General features: G+C 54.8%; 1 protein-coding gene across 4 annotated transcripts; it reads right to left on the minus strand.

The window, feature by feature from the left end:
- Positions 1-5,560: 5,560 nt before the first annotated feature.
- On the minus strand, positions 5,561-15,948 carry Cant1 (calcium activated nucleotidase 1). Of its 4 annotated transcripts, XM_050140333.1 has the most exons (6): positions 15,769-15,943; positions 14,803-14,893; positions 14,439-14,694; positions 8,301-8,959; positions 6,738-6,941; positions 5,561-6,018 (listed from the first exon to the last, which is right to left on the minus strand). In XM_050140333.1, the coding sequence occupies exons 4-6, from the start codon at positions 8,935-8,937 to the stop codon at positions 5,648-5,650; spliced, it is 1,212 nt and encodes a 403-aa protein (XP_049996290.1). In that variant the 5' UTR covers positions 8,938-8,959; positions 14,439-14,694; positions 14,803-14,893; positions 15,769-15,943; the 3' UTR covers positions 5,561-5,647. The 4 variants fall into 4 exon arrangements, with proteins under 4 accessions (XP_049996290.1, XP_049996291.1, XP_049996289.1 ...); XM_050140334.1 differs by lacking the exon at positions 14,803-14,893 and having other exon boundaries at positions 15,811-15,948; XM_050140332.1 differs by lacking the exon at positions 14,803-14,893.
- Between the last annotated feature and the right edge of the window lie 913 nt (positions 15,949-16,861).

Raw genomic sequence — 16,861 nt, forward strand, 5'->3', positions numbered from 1 at the left:
CCAAAGGTAGAAAGCAAGGCTGGGATCTTGGGGTGGACTAGTGGTTAAGAGTATGGCCTGCCCTTACATGGGACCTGAATTCAATTCCCAGCACCCATGTTGGTTGGCTCAGAACAGCTAGTAACTCAACTCCAGGGAGATCTGACACTTGTGGTCTCTGTGGGCACCCACACTCAAGTGTACACACACAATACACACATTTTTAAAAATTGAATCTTAGAAGGCTCCTACAATACCTAGTTTAAAGGGGAAAAACGGCTAATCAGGCATGGCAGCGCCCACTTTTAATTGGGGGGCAGAGTTTGCATAGCGAGTGGGTAAGGGCACTTGCAGCCAGTCCTGGTGATATGAGTTTGATCCCTGGAACTCACTGCAGGGGAAAACTGACTCCTGTAAGTCATCTTCGGGTCTCTGCATGTGTACCATGGCATGTATGTCCACACATGTGGGCACAGATGGTAAATAAGTGTAAAAAGTTAAATAAAAATCAGAGGACTGGGGAGATGGCTCAGTGGCTAAGAACACTTGTTGCTCTTGCAAAGGATCTAGGTTCAGGTCACAGCACCCACACGGTGGCTCACGACCACCCATAACTCCAGTTCTAAAGGACACAATGCCCTCTCCTGATCTCCATGGAGCACCAGGCACACATGTGGGGCACATCTATACACGCTGACAAAAACAACTGTACGCATAAAACACATTAAAATAAAAACATTAAAAAGGCCAACTTCCCCAGACTTATGATAACGCTATGCAGTGGGGGCCTAATTCCTAACCGCCCCTGCACCTCACCCTTGCCTCTAGTTAGGACCTCAAGACACTGAGCTGTCCTGGTGAACTCTGCCCTAAGGATCTGTCACTGACGGCCCAGGAGGCAAGGCCAGGTGACTTCTAATTGGTATACAATCACCTGCTCCTTTTCAGCTGTATGATTCTTTTACAGTTCACTTACTGTTTCTGTCCTCAGCGTCCACTGTTTTCTAAGGTTCACTGATTTCACGTGTGTGCGCATTTTGTCTGTATTTAACACACCACGTGCGTCAGATGCCCTGGAACTGGAGCTAGAGATGATTGAGCTGTGGGTGCTGGGAATGGACTCAACAGCTGAGCGTTCTCTCCAGCGCCATCCCCAAGTGTTATTCTTTACTAAACCCATTACACCAATTCTAAATCCTTTCATCCCTGTGCCCTGGGCTCTGTGACCCAGGCATGACAACAGGGAGGCCCCGAGACCTGGGAGCACCAAGCCCAGACAGGAAGTGGTGAGCAGACATGCTGAGTTCCCAAACATGCCTGACAGAACTGTAGTCTCCTGAGGGCCCCGTGCGGCTGGGTATAGAACACCAACGGGGGCCGGCCAGAATTACCTGTGACAGACACCGATGTCCATATCAGTCTGTGGGAGAGAGGCACTGGTGTTTTGGAAACCCCAGGAAATTCTGGAAAGCACTTTGGATTTACCCCGAAGTTTTGAGCCCCAGAGCCCAGAGGTCAGAACTCAATGACTGGCTGAGATGCTGTTTCCAGGGTCTATGGCGTAGCAGTCCTGGGAAAACCATGCAGAGAGCTATAGGCAGAGACAGGCCTGACCCTACAGAGATGTCCAAGCTTGATGAACTAACTGGGGGCTAACTCGTGGCTTCTGTCACCTTGGATCAGACTGTGAAAAGGAGGAAGGGGGTGCTGGGGTGCTGGCCTGTCTGATGCCTCCATCCCTGGTCAGCCCCATCAGACAGCGGGGGGCCCAGAGCCCTATGCTTCCCATGGAGGGAAGGATGCTAGGTCACAGGGGTAGGGTCATCACAAGATGTGTGGTCTGCAGCAGGCCCAGCTGCTCTGTGGCCACTCCAAAGTCAAAGGATGGGTCTTGCATAGGCCCAGACATTGCAACATGGGGATTTCCAGGAGGCCAAGCTCCAGGAACTCTGTGATGCATCTGGAGTCCCACGGTAAATGTAGGGAAGAACAAGCTGAGGGGACAAATGGCCCTGCTTCCAGTTCAGCTGCCCAGTGTGGGGACCTATGGGGGGCTGTGGACCCCCGGACCCTGAGTTCCCTGTGAACGGCTTGTTTTTCCCGTGCTTGCAGATGCTCTGAGCAAAACAACTTGTTTTCCTCTGCTCTGAGCAGCACACAGAGAGCTGGGGCATGGCCAGAGCCCTATGTAAGCTTCCTCTGAGCACAATAAACTTGGCATTCTTGTATCAAGGATGACCCATGTTCCTCTGTCTGTGCGTGCGTTTTTAAGTCTTCAGCATAGTTCCTGGCCATGTGCCGACCTGTAGCAGCCACAGGCGTAGTACCATATAGCAAGTAGTACAAAAATTGAGTTTTACAGCCCAGGGTCCCCCCTCCTCCAAACTGTGATCATCTTTAACAGGGGCCTGGAGGTTACAATGGCCTCTTCAGGATAATGCCCTGAAGAGATTGGAGCACAGTGAGTGAATTCTAGCAGATCCCAAGTCCCCTCCCAATACTGTATGCACAGTAAGAGACAAGAGCCTCAGAGCCAAGACAGCTGTCAATCACGGAGACCCTGGCAGAAGAGAAGCCTCCAAAAGAAATGCCCAATTCCCGGAAGACACGGGGGCCTCCTGGCTTCTCGTTTCTTTTGCTTTGCATTTGTGGCCTCCCATGCCCAGCCTTGGAAGCCAGGCCCCACTTCTCCATTCTCTGGCCACAGAATAAACCCGTGATTTTCTTTGCTTTTTAACACTAAATGGAAAATGGTCTCTTAAGGTAACAGGGTGATGTATGACCAAACAGTCTTTGTTTAGGGGAGTCTCTCGTGAAAAGGGGTGGTGCACTGGTAACTTCCTCGCTCCTTTGGGGTGCTCTTGGCCTCAGCCTGGGGACTTGTGTGCATCCTCGGAGGGACACGTCTCCACAAGCTCCGGGGTCATCTGTAAGCAAACTCTCCAGGCCCGGTGCCCTCAAATGACCGGCATGTGAACATCATTTGTGCGCACGCTGGTCCCTGCAGCCCAGGGCAGTGGTTCCAGGATGACCTGCATAGAAGCTGGACCACAGGGAGGGCAGAGACAGATAGCCACATCCCTCCCTCTGCCAACCAGGAAACTGAGGTAGTGGATTACAAGAAACTGTAATTTTCCCAGGGGCCTCACCTGAAGAAGGAAAAGCTGAGGCCTGGTGCCAGCCAGAGGAGACCCTTGTCTCCTGGAAGGTGTCCACATGCTCTGGCTGCACAGCCCAGGAGCCAGGGCCAGACACAATGATGGGTTAGTGATGGGCAGGACCACACCATGACCAGGCGTAACTCTTGATCTCTATTTAAACATTAACTGTATGCCAGGCACCCGAAGATGGACTTGAAGAGCCACTGTATCTCTGTGTGTGTGTGTGGGGGGGAGCACGGGTGCCACAGGGAGGCATATGAACATTAGAGGACAGGTTTTGGCAATCAGTTCCAAGGGGCAATCTGTCAGGTTCGTACGGCAGGCACTGTCCACGCTGAGCTGCTTTACTGGCCCACACTGGGTCTTTTTCCTTGTCTCTGCCCAAGGTGACCACACTGAGCGAACCCTTCTCTGATGTTGTCTGTGGAGGTTGGGACACCAAGCCTGGCTTGTGACTGCTGTGGTCCTGACTCCAGTAACAGGCAGAGTGGGGAGATGTTGGAAGCTATTGGGGGCTGTGGACCCCTGGACCCTGAAGTCCCTGTGAGCAACTTGTTTTTCCTATGCTTGCAGCTGCTCTGAGCATCACTCAGCTGCTCTGAGCACGGGACCCTGATGGCAGGCTGGTGGGTCTGCAGCTGAAAGATCCCGAGAGCTGGGGCGTGGCCATAGCCCTAGATAAGCTTCCCCTGAGCACAATAAACTTGGCATTCTTGTATCAAGAGTGACCCATGTCTCGAGTCTCTGTGCATGTGATTTATTTTTAAGTCTCTCAGCTGGGTTCCCTGGCTTGCATACTACAGGATGGTCAGGAGCTACAGGCGTAGTACTGTATAGCACATAGTACAGACACCGGGATTTAACAGGGAGGAGAGGTGGGGTGGGACAGAGCCTGAAGTGCTGGAGACAGCCTTACACACTGCTCTTGCCGTGAGATCCGAGATCCAAGCCTGGAGTTGTGAGGAGCTTATCATGACCCCAAAGCTTGCAACCCCACTTGGTTAGACACATCGGGACAGAGCCCTTGGCAACAGCCAACACAGAAGACAAGAGAAGCACAGTCCCCTGACACTTTATTGTTTACAAAACAAATGGAGGAGGGGGGAAGGACACAATCACTCTGCTTTGGTCAGGGAAAGGAAGGTGAAGGCTGTGCTGTGTTACCTCAGGGCCACACTGACTCCACGGGGTCCATTTTCTCCCTTTCAGTTTAGAAGCACACTCCAACACAGTTGACACACATCGAAGAGGTATGGCTTAGCTCTCAGCAACACACAGACAGTACACAAAGATGTCACCGTCCCCAGTCAACAGGCTGCCATGTGGGTAGTGAGAGCCCCAGTGGCAGTGGTCTGCCTCGCTTCCCAGTGGAAGGGGGCTTATGAGGGCTATCAGAGACCTGTGCCCGTGGCAGTACCCGTGTCCGAGCCTAAGGGCGTTGCAGGATGACTAAGGTGGCTGCTACCTACAGGGCAACCTCTGACCCTGACTCTGCAGCCTTTGCTCTTGAGCATGAACAGAAAGTGACAGAAAACAGAAGGCTGCTAAATGCTCACTGGGAGCCAGCAAAAAATGCAGGGGACAACAGGGACAGGTCTCTAGAGCCCTCCCTCAGCCACTGCTGGGAAGGGAAGACATGGCAGCTTCTGAAGTTGCTAGGAGGCAGAGGCTAAGATCCAGAGACCCTTTCTGTAAAAGATAATTTCGCCATTGCGGCTACGTTGATGATTCTGTTGCTGCAGGGAGTAGATGTGGGAACTCCACCCTCACTGTGTGATAAGACTTGGTGACTGTTCTGTAGAAAAGGAAATTACCTTAATAAAAATAAGTTAATAATTCAAAGGCCTGCACAGCCCTAGATCCTCCCGAGGGCCATGGGAAGCAGCAATCCTGCGCTAGAATGGTTTCGGCAGTGTGGGCAGGTGTGTCCCAAGGGGTGGGGCCCTCGCCCTGCCGCGTAAACATTTACTTTCCAAGGGTCTGCACACAGGAGGAAGAGGGGTGCCTTGGAGTGCCTATCTGGCAGTCCCACCCTCAAACTGCCTTGTGCTCCCAGGGTGAGGCTGAGACTCAGCACACCTGTTGCCTCAGATACTTACTGGCCAGAGAACTCAGAAAGGCAAGAGACCTAGGCAAGAGACGGAGGAAAGGAGAGGCGTGGCTGGATTTTGAAGGCCAGTGCTCAAAAGGCACCCGCAGCAGTGACCAATCCCTATCACAAGGTGGCAGTGCAGAGTGAGGCATGGGTAGGCAGAGACCCTCCCTGCCTTTCCTGTACAGGACTCCTGCCTGCCCTTGCTCCCAGCTTCAGAACGTCTCCTGAAGCTTTGTCACATGGCCTGGAACTCAGTTTCCTATTCTGGAAACCTCTATCCAGGCATACAGCTCAGTTAAAAAAGAAAACAACAAACAAGTCAAAGTGTGTTCCTCTGGTTTTTATGAAATTGAGTCCTGGCGGTGCCTCGGGCGATTTGCCCACGCCTTGCCGGGCATGGGAACTTACTCATCTAGATGAACTCTATCCCTTCATACTTGACACTGCCGATCTTAGTCTCTGGAAGCAGGAAGTGGCCATCTAGCGTGAAGGCCATGATGTAGGTGGCAATCCTGCCGCTGTCCTCTTCTGACTTGAGAGCCACGATGATCTGGTCGTCAGTGTTAGGGATGAATTTGAAAGATGAGAAGCCATGTGTGGGGACCAGCTCCCCCACACGCCTCACGGAGATGTCCTTGAAGTCTGGGGCTGCGCTCAGCAGGAGGTTGCTGCCCTTGCGCTCATCGGCCCTCTCGCTGTAGCGTTCGTGGCTGGCCCGGCGTGGCAGGAAGAACCAGCGCTGCAGCGTGTCACTCCAGCAGGCGGATTCGTGGATGAGGTAGCCTGGGGTCACAGCAGAGACCGACAGTCACCACACATCAGTCTAGCCATCCCAGAGACGACATTTGATGGTCTCACTCTACCCTTTGTAATAATCCCCAGCCCTTTGGAGGACAGCCTACAGCTGATCTGGGTTATCTAGGGCAGCCATGTGCAGACACAGCATGGCCAGAGCCTAACGCTGAGTGGGCAGGGCTTCATGTCCCCACTAGCTGCCCTCAGGTCCCCATAGGGGCTGCAGCCTTCACCAGTTTTTTTCCCCCTTGGTGCTGATCACGGGGCACACAGGAGATCAGAGAGTCAAAAGGGGAAACCCAGCAGGCAGAGCAGCAGCCATGAAGCTGAGGTGAAGCACCCACGGAAGAGTTCTCTGGGTCTTGGCTCCCTGCTGCACTTTGTCCCACACCCGACTCAGCCTCCTTCAGACAAAGGTCACACTCAGAGCCAGGGGAAGGCACCTCAGTCCCTACCCATCTCCTCCTCTGCTTATGAGGGCCGTGACCCCCAAATGAAGAACACTTTATGTGGATGAGGGGACTTTAGTGGGCAGTGGGCAGAGGCCATCTGTTGAACTAGTAAGGAACAGAAACAGAAATGGCTTCTCTGTCTCAGAATCTACGCCCACGAGGAGTGACCTTTGGATTCAGCGAATGACTGTCACCAACACACCTGAGCCAGCTGTGAAGTCTTTATACTTGGGACCTCTTAGGAAGATGCCTTACCTGGCGGCTGGATCCCAGCGGCAGCTCTCAAAGCATTGTAGCTGGACACCCAGTTCTCGTGGTCCACGCTGCCCCTGTGGCCTACCACCTTCACCCACTCGGGGTTCTCGTTCATCACCTCCCCTGTGGTGGTGGTCCACTCTTTGCCCAGGCCACCCACATACAGGTGCTCGTCCTTCACAGCAAGCCACTCAGCTTTGAATCCTGGGGCAACAAGAGGGGCGAGCCTGAGACCCTGGTCCCCATGTCCCATGCCCAGCCTGGCTCTCGCCTGAGCTACTGTCAACTGCATCCAGAGTGGTGCCACGCCTCTTGGATGTCACAAGTGACCTTCCTTGAGGTTCACTGCAGGCTGGGATAAGAGGCCCTGAAGGGAGCCTGGCAGAGCCAGAGTGGGTCCCCAAGTCCACATCCTCTTCTTTCTTACCCCCTTTCTTCCAAGGAGCCTGTCTCCTGGGCAACGGCTCAAGGCCGGCATTAGACCATCTCAGACCTCCTGTGCTGCAGCAATCCGAGCTTCCAAGTGCTCTGTGGAGCCAGTTACCTGCCACTGAGGACCACCCATTGCTGGCCTCTCACCTGCCACCACTGTGTGGGTCTGTTCTTCCCACAGCCGGGGAAGGAAGTAGAAGGACAGGGTCTTTAGGATCTTTAGGCAGCAACCCTCACCATCCTCGCCTTCACCTCAGAGCATTTACTCCAGAGCTGCCTTCCCTTTCAATCAGGCAGGCGGTGAAGCCTGCGCTGTCAGAGCTCTCCTTCCTGACGTTCCCACAGGCTAGCTCTCTATCTCCTGCACGCTCCCTAGCCCCTGGGAGGCCAAAGCTGCACCTGCCTCCCCACTGTAGAAGGACGGAGGTCCCTGACACCCCCCGGAGTGACTCTGGAGGGACTGGCATGATTCCTGTAGCCCGAGTGACCGCATGAGTCTTCTGAGCTGCCTCCATGAGAGAAGCTGCTCCATTTGCCAGACTTGGGACCCTTCTGGATGAACAACCACAGATCAGCCCCCAGTACCCCATTATCCAGCATTCTTCCCACTCAGGGGAAAGCCACCCCACACCCCGAAGGTTACAGGCAGGAAATGGTAAGCAACACCATCACTGTACCCAGGTGGAGACGGCCTCTTCCGAGAGCCGAGCCTTGGACAAACACTAGTGATTTCCTCACCCAGGCCAGGCCTGGCAGGCAGTGAGAGGGCCAACGAAGGCAGCTCTCCTTCCACCCGAGGAGTCTGCTGTGGGGACATAGCAGATCTGCTGTCCCCTACTCTGAGGGGCAGCAGCTCCTCTCTGCTACACATGGGGCTCAGGTGTCACTGCTGCTCCACACAGAGACCCTTGGACTGGGCTCACAGCAGCCTGGGTAGCGGCACTGACCTGTGGCCCCAATAAATTGATTAGAGCCTGAGATCATGGTGAACCACTGAGTAGCCGGTTTGAAGGTGAGCACCTGCCGAGAGTGATACTGTCTATGACACACTGTGTCTTAGGAGCACACGATGAGGACCAGGGTCCCAGAAGCAGCAAGGGGGGCAATGGACATAGCCTTGGCTCTACTTACCCTTCTCCACGGTTCCGTCACCATCAGAAAGGATCACCCAGGGCACTGCTTTGGTGCCTTCGATCTGGTAGATGACCCCTGTACGGTCGTCCACAGAGTACAGTTTCCCATTGAAGACAATCAGGTCAGAGAGCTCCATGCCCCGCCCCTTCTCTGCCAGGTGGGACTCCAGGACTCCATGGTCTTTATCCCACTCCACAGTCACCTTGTCCCCACTGTCTGACAGGGTCAGGTGGCCTTTCTTAAGGTAACTAAACCAAGTGTTCTCCTCCTGGGCCCTGGACCCTGTGTCCAAGTCAGCAATGACTGCGATCCGGTAGCGAGTCCCACCTGGAGTCCTCTGTGGCGGGGACAGGGGGTAGGTGTCATTGTAGCGAGACACATGATCCGGGCTGAACCTCCGGCTGTGTGCATTGTGGGCAGAGGATCTGCCAGGTACTGGGGCCTGATGATGGGAGTACAGCAGCCAGAGGAGGGCAGCACCCACAAAGGAAGTCAGGATCACCCTCCAGCGGGGGCGGAAGCGAGGGTCTGTGGCCTTGGTCATGGATGCCAGCACAGGAAGGCCCCCTACAGTGATCCGGAGGGAGTGCATAGGCTCATTCCATTCCCGGTGGTCAAAGGGCTGGATGGGCATCAGACTGCGCGCTAGGCAGGACCTAGATCAGGGAGAGGAGAGCAGCAGTGAGCTCCGGAGGACACTTCTCCAGTCCTGAGTCAGCCTCATTCAGCAGAGACAGCACTTCATGGCAGTAGTGTACTGGCCAAACCCTGACCCCAACACGGAGGTCAGCTGTTCTTCAGCAGGATGACAAGTGTTTCCAAAGTAATAAAGCAGAGGGGACGGAAGGCGAGGGCTAGTGCCTGCAGCTGGCAGATGCTCTAACAGACATGCAGATATGAGCCTGACTTGTCTCTTGAAATCTTCTCTAACCACCCTGCTCTCTAGGCTACTGCCCGGGCAGGGCCTCCCTCGTATCAGACTGGGGTCACTGAGCCTTTACTTCCTGGGCAGGTTCTGTAATGTTCAACACAAAGAAGAAGTGTAGGTAGCACAAATGCTCTGCTACTGTTTTTGGTGCTGTCTCTCAGCACTGCCTACCGTACAACTTGGGGCATGCTTTTGGCTCCAGGTCCAAGCTGGACTCTATACCATGGCACAGCTACAGGCCCAGAGCACGGGAGGAAGCTGGGAATTCTACCTCCCCGCAGCTGCCTGCTCTGCCTGCTCCTAGCAGACCACACAGTTCAGTGCCACAAAGCCTCCACACAGTGCTGACTGTGGTGGAGAGGTGTCTCCTGCCCAGAAGGTATGGCCGCCACTGCTCTTAGTCCTTCAGTCCTTCCCCTGACATTTGTGGGTGCCACTGTACTCCAACCACAAGATTCTGTCCAGGGGCTGCAGAGGTGCTCTCCCCATGCTGTAGGCTGCTCAGCAAGGGCAGGAGAAGGCTCTCTGGCCTTTGGGGCCACTGTGCCATCAAAGTGTCCCCACCCCATGCTGGCAGTGCCTCCTCGGGACTCCCTCAGGCTCTCCTCACACACTCCCTATTGCCATGGCTTCGGCGGCTAGACCCAGTGTATCAGTACTATATCCTTATCCCGGATGTGGTACTGAGCTCTGCCAAGTGACAAATACTGCCACATTCCAATCCCCACTTGCACCTTAGACACTATTTCAAAATATAAGCCTGAGTTCCCCAGCCTCAAGCCAATTAATCCACAAGCACGACCACCAAGTCAAAATTCTCATAAAACCCACAGAAAAGGTGCAGCTTTTATGTAGATGTCATGCTTCAAACTGCCACGGTGACAAGAAGTGGCCTCAGCACCTTCCTCTGCCTTCCCCAACGGCAGCGGTTTCCCATCCAAAGCCTCTCTCCTCCTCAGAGCCCTTTGCCACCCAGTAGCCAGCCCTACTTGCTATGCAACCTCTGAGGGCTCCCTGGTCCTCCCTGGCATCCTCTTGGTCCCAACCACTAAGCATGAGGGTCCTCATTTCCAGGGCAAACCTCACCACCCCCTGGCCCAGGAGACCTGCTCTGTTCTGCATAGCTGATTCACTCGCACCCCCGGGGTTCCTGGGAGGCTCCTCACATCTGCTCTCTTTCTGTTGAGAACTCCATAGGGTCAGGGCTTCCTGCTCCATCTCTGGCACCCAGCTCAGAGCTTGCAGCCAAGAGAAAATTGGCACACATCTTCCGAAGGGGTCAAAGATCAACACCATGGTGAGGTTCCCTTCAGTCGTTCTGAAAGTGCACTGCTCCAGATCAAGGCCCTGATAAACAAACTACTCAGCAGCCCAGCGTGAGCCACAGGCCCAACAGATATGATCACTATACAGAGTGCTACGCACTATGAACCGTCATCATCCTCAGTCTCTGCAACCCACAAACTTGGCTGTGTTCAACACACTCTGCATTCCTATGAGCCACCGCACCTTCACTGCTCAAGTCACCAGCCCGCCTGCTCCAAGAGGCCCTTGGAGCAGCTGAGACAGGACACAGCTACCCCAGTGGGCTGACACGGGTTCCTCGGCCCCTGCTTTGGTCTGCAGACATCCTGTCCACTTGGCTGGGTCATGTATGCTCCTGGACTGTCTTCTCTGGGACACGAACAGAGAGAGGAATGAAAGTCCACGTAGGAGCAGGTCTCCCTGGCCGCTCTAGTGCCCTGCTCAGCATCTCAAGAGCACCACACTCAATGTGCTCTCTTCCACCGTGCTGCCCTGGCCCGGGTCTGAGCTACACTGTCCCTCCTATAGCTAGGGAGACTTCTCTGCTGGCCCTGGGGCTGGCAGGTGTCTTTATAGCCTAGACACCTCCCCTGACTGCAGACCAGCTTCTTGGCAGAACACAGGCCATGCAGGAGCCCTAACAGCCATGCTGTCACTGTATGACCCTCTCTGGCCATGTGTTCTTGCCTAGCAAGTCATCCCTCCCGTGGGAGGCTGCTACCATCACTATCCCCTACCCAGGAGCCTTCCACGCCAGTTCAGACTTTGAGGGAGTGATTAAGGACCTCAACGAGAAGGCTGTCCAGGAGGACAAAAATGCAATCATAGGTATTTCTTTTCTCTTTGTAGAGACAGGGTCTGGCCTTGAACTCGAGACAATTCTTCTGCCTCAGCCTTCTGTGGAATGAGCTTTCGTGTGTGTGTGTGTGTCTGTGTGTAAAAGGCAGGGAGGAATGGGTAGAGAGAGGGTCACATGACCACAGAGACAGAGGTTGGGGTGTTGATATGGCCCCAAACCCAGAAATGCATGAGAAGCTGGAGGACAAAGAATGAGTTCCTCCCTAGAACCTTTGGAAAGAGCTCTAAGACACCCTAATTTCTGCCCTGTAGCAATGACAATGACACCGAGAATTCTGGGTCACTGACTCTCCAGACCTGTATGTAACATGCGGGCCACCTCAGACTACTGTATACATCATTCTCTATAGGACACTAGGAACCCAGACCCCTCCGGACGGTGGCCCAAGGACCACCTGCACTCAGCCAACCTATACCTCAAGGGAAGGGACTGTCTGAGAGCGAGAGACAGGAAACCAATGGGGCTCAGGCACCTTTGATTAAAGGGGGGGGGGTTTGCTGCTCTCCACAATATCAGGCTTCTAGAAACAGCTCCTGCCTTCCAGAAGCCTCTGTGAATATCCCCATCAGATGGCCCTCCGCTGGTCTTCCTTTCCTTCTCTAGGAAGACAGTTTCAAGTCAGTTCCCTTTCCACCGGTGTCCTGGGACCATGGCTGTTTAGTGCTCAAGACTGACTGTGTCCTGTGGCTGTAGACGCTGACAAGGCCACAAGACAGGAGCCAGTAGATGCAAGGGACCAGACAGACCACAGTCCCAGGAAAGGACAGGCTTGGGGTTGTCTCCTGCCACCCCCACAGGAACCCTGAGGTCATTATGGAGTCTACATGGTTGCGACAAGAAAGTTTGTCCATCTGACCTGAGCACTGTAAAGTCACAGTTCCTTCAGGACAGCCAGGGGCACTGGAACGTGGCCTGCAGACGGGGTCTCCCCAGGCTCTGAGCCAGAGCCAACCCTACTCCAGCAGACATGACCAGAAAGAGCCATCAGAAGTGCCTAGCATCCAAAGGTGCCCTTCCTCCCCACCCCTCTTATGCAGTGAGTCTTGAAGAGCTAACTTCAACATAAAACACAGGCCATATCTCACATTAGACACATGCATCTGTCTGTCCACTCCAAAGGCTGTTTCTAGATGACCAAAGGAAAAGCCACAGCCACAGAGGGCACCTACCTCCATGAGCAACCTTGGGTCTGTACAGCATTCTGCGGACTATAGCCAAGGTGGCCCGTTCCTCCCTCTTGCTTCCTTCACAAGAGGCCAGTGTGTGTAAGAGGTGGCAGCTCAAACAGGTTTAAGGCGGCTGCCAGAGCTGACTCCTCCCCTCCAGGATCAAGGAAGGGCCATTCTTAGCGTGATTTTCTTGCCTCTCTCCTCCCTCCTGCAGAAAGGGCTTCCCACTCCTTCCACACCAGAGAGGGGACAGGCCTCATGTGTCTATTCTATTCAATCTGAAGCTCATTTCTTTACCACACGGTACCACACAAAGCCCCTGAGCAGCAGACTGCTGGGGAAGGAGGCGGCAGACACCCAGGGCTTCCCAGCAGTCCCTAGGAAACACACCTGTGTACAGCCACCACTTAGACACCTGGACGTGGAGGCTGGCTCCAGGTTTTGGGCTTTGCCAAGCTCAGCATTGTACCTACGAATTCCATGCCCGATGTAGGGCAGGTGGACAGTCCAGAGAGACGGGAAGAAAGGAAATGTGTGCTCCAGGGACTACGGAGGCCACTCAGCTCCTCCTCAAAGGCCACGTGTGGGATCTCTGACATCTGCACCCCACCCCACAGCGTCATGCACACAAGGCAGTGGGAATTCTCTCCTGAGTCAACTTCTGTGCTACTGGTGTAGGACTTTTTCCAGCCTGTTTTTAGGGCAGCTTCTCAGCAGGAGTGTTGTTTTCCTGGGCTGTAACTAGTCACTGGGGGCATAGTAGCAGAAACATCACACACCATTACTTCCCAGGCCTGCAGCAGTCTGGATTGGCCTCACCGGGCTACACCCAAAGGCTGGCTTCCTTTCCAAGACTTCTGGGGAAGATCCACTTCCTGGTCTCTGCCAGCACCCAAAGGCTGATCTCATTCCAGCCTGTGGCTCCTTCCTCCCCATTTAGGGCCAGCAATACTGACACCCACCAGTGGATTTTTGCAGCCTTTCCCTCTTGCTCTCCTGCCTACCTTACAGTCTGAGGAGCCCTGAGGTCACATTTGCCCTTGAGAAAACCTCCCCGGTTTCAGGTGAGGCATTTCCACCTTGATTCCCTTTTATACTCCACGTAGCATTCGCAGGGGCAACATGGCTGACTTGAGGCTCACTACAGTTCACACCAGGCCTTTCCTAGGGTGGGCAGAGAAGCTTCAGGACCCTTCCTGGTTTGCATCTGTGGCATCACAACACTGTCCCATCTGCTTCATCTGTATCCCCAGTGCCCTGTCTGGGTCAAAGGGACACCCCACACACTGGATGCCAGGGTGCCTGAAACCAGGGCTATGACAGTCCCAGACCGACTGAGCCCAGCACACAATTCCAGAATGCATGCTTGCACCCTGGGGGCACAAGCTGCACTGTTCCAGAGCTTCTCTCCGTGCAGGCTCCGGGGACTGGATCCGCTGGTGGGCCATGCTCACCTGTTCCTCACTGCGCACAGTTGCTCACTCTTGATGTGCTGGCACTGACCTAAGCTTCTACCTCATTTCCTGTCCCTGCCCACACCAGACACAGGTGAAGTACTCAATGGCTGTGCCTACTGGAGAGAAACTGGGATTCAAGAGAGAAATGTCCACCAAGAGGAGCCCTAACGCTGCTCCATGCAGACTTATTAATAATAAGTATTTTTTTTCCTAGCCAACTATCCTGTGTTGGTAAAAAGGAAAATAAGTTATGTGAAATCAATATATAGGGCTCTAATTCCTTTGATGCTGGCATTTAAGACAAGCTTGCCAGGAATTCTCCACACACACTGGCTTCCACTCTGCAGAGAAAGGGAGGCGTGTAGCCGACAGCCCCGCATCCTGCAAGAGCACATGCTAACGCGCTGGGCCACATACCTGCACAGCCACCTTGAGGACAGCCACACCGCTGTGAAGGCCGGTCGGAGACTCAGATGACAGGGTCACACGTGTCTGTGGGAGCTTCACGGGCACACATGCCACGTTCAGGCGGAGGGTGAAAAGGGGGCACCTGCCGCCTGCACACTCTAGACCTTTCTTCCCATGCCCTCTGCTCCGCGGGCACAGCAGATGGGGTGTGCTGTTGGGCAGCTGGGTAAAAATGCTCTCACGTACTCCGTAGAGCAGCTGCAGGCTGTGGAAGCAAGGTCACAACTGTAAAGGGAAGGAGACTTAGCTGGCGCTCTATGACACAAATCCCTTGTCTTATCCAGAAAGAACTAGGCTGGCTCCTCCAATGTACCTTCCACTAGGCCTCGGGGCACACAGAAGGCGGAGGTCAGCAGCGAGGGCCTGTGGACTCACAGGTCCCAGCAGGACTGCCACGTTGAGATCTGGGGAGCAGCAAAAAGGACGGTCTGTGGGGCCCAGTCCAGAAAGATGGTCCTCAGTCAAGCTCCACAGAGGGGCAGGGAGGAGGAGCTACCAACACAGCTCTGCATGCACGCCCCCTTGTTAAGTCTTAGGGGCTTGCCAGTTCTGGCCAGCCAGATGCCACTGACACCATGAGACCAGGTTCCCAGGTCTCTGCTTCAAGTCTATAGTTCTGAGACCGGAATGGGAAATGAAGCTGGTTACTGAGGTCCTCCTGAGCGACTGCAGGAAAGATGCTTGCAGGTGGAGGAGTGTCATGGGTGCCCGCCGCAGGAAGGACGGTTAGGACACCAAGCAACAAGGATGGACCAGGGGTTGCCAGTCTTGGAGGCTGCGAGAACCCAGCTGAGAATCGGGTTGTATGTGCAGGCGAGGACTAGGGGGTGTGTGCAGAAGGGGCAGGGAGGGTAGTAAGAGGAAACAGAGCATAGTGCTGCCCAGAGGAAGGTGCAGTCTTCATTGAAAACGAGAGCCAGGACGGGGGCAGGAAGGTGGGCAGTTACAGGTGGGGACGGGGTGGGCGGATACGTGGCTCTGTTACAGATGCGAGCCAGTGTCAAACTGGGGAGGCCCAGGCGGGGCAGGGCGGGAAGAAGGGGCTGTCGCTAGGGGCTTGAAGCGCGCTAGTCCGGAGAGGAAGAGGTCTCCCACTCCTCCTCGGGGGCACAGCACTACACACTCATCAGAGGGGCGCTCTCCCGTTTGTGGCACCGGTCCCAGGCTAGCTGCGGAGGGAACCTGAGGTGCCCGGGAGCAGGCTGGACGGGTGCGGGCGGCGACAGGCCCCAGAACCCGGCGGTGGAGGGCACCCGGCCGCAGGCGCGCCGTCACTCACCCACTGAGAGCCTGGCTCCGGGGCCCGCGGGCTGCCGCCTACCTGTGTAGGGCCGGACGGGGCGGGCGGCCACTTCCGCCCCGCCGCGCGCTCCCGGCAGCCTCTACTCTGCGCCTGCGCCCCACTCCGGCCGCGCGCTCCCGGCAGCCTCTGCTCTGCACCTGCGTCCCATTTCGCTCCGTGCGGCCTAGAGCCACGTCTTCCCGACAGTCTTTGCTCTGCGTGTGTTTTCACCCTCCAGCGCTCCGCTCTGCGCCTGCGCACTGTGTGTGTGTGGCTGCTGGGAGTTGTAGTTTTTCGCTTGGTCTTGGGCCCAACGTTGAAGTGGAAAGCGCAGCTGGAGGTGGCTGTCATTCTCCAGCTCCAAGGTTCTTTCCCTGGTCCTCCGTGTCTTCGTCTCAGGAAGTTGTGAAGTTCAGACCCCGCTCGGCCGCCCTAGTTTCTCTTTCAAGCCGGCTACAATGCAGTGATGTACAGTTTCCACAGCCAGCACCAGCCAGGACCTGATTCCTGCAGTGGATGGGGATGGCAGTGTGTCCTCATACTCGACTGTAGTCCACCTTTAACAACGGTGGCCCCCGATTCCTTTTTATCCAGTCTCCTGCCTAGTCCTGAGTTCCTGTGCTGTGTGAACAGGCAGCCCATACCCGTGCAGTCCCAGACAGTGGTAGCACCGCAGGACTCTTGGGAAAGGCCCTCATCAGCCAGGGAGCATCGGTGCACAAGGGGGTCGAATTCAAAATATGCAAGCCGCACACAGTGGGGAAAAAAACAAACAAACAAAAACAACAACAACAACAACAAAAACCCCAGCCCTTTTCCCACCCTTCCTGTTCAGAAGCCGTGGCTACTGCTAGATTCTTGTGATCCCTGTGAAAGATGTCCTATAGGACACACGCTAGCGGCAGAACATAGACTAAATTACACATAAAACTGGAAATGTGCTGGGTCCCCTCCCCTGCTTGGGGTGGAAGACAGAACTTTCTTGAACTCACTGTTGCCTGTCAGACCAAACTGACAGGCAACCTAAGCACACCTCGTTCTTCCTATAATTATTCTGAACTATGCACTTTTTATTTGTTAAAGCTTGTCC

The sequence above is a fragment of the Alexandromys fortis genome, unplaced genomic scaffold (genome assembly GCF_014885135.2).
Source record: "Alexandromys fortis isolate MF-2015 unplaced genomic scaffold, M_Fortis_MF-2015_v1.1 scaffold_39, whole genome shotgun sequence".
Taxonomy (NCBI): domain Eukaryota; kingdom Metazoa; phylum Chordata; class Mammalia; order Rodentia; family Cricetidae; genus Alexandromys; species Alexandromys fortis.

Excerpts from the sequence above, each read along its gene's own strand:
- Cant1 (XM_050140334.1), bottom strand. The coding sequence starts at position 8,937 with ATGCCCATCCAGCCCTTTGACCACCGGGAATGGAATGAGCCTATGCAC. Across the intron at positions 6,942-8,300 it reads TGACGGAACCGTGGAGAAGG|GATTCAAAGCTGAGTGGCTT; the intron begins GTAAGTAGAGCC and ends TTGTTGCCCCAG. Across the intron at positions 6,019-6,737 it reads CGCTGGGATCCAGCCGCCAG|GCTACCTCATCCACGAATCC; the intron begins GTAAGGCATCTT and ends CTGTGACCCCAG.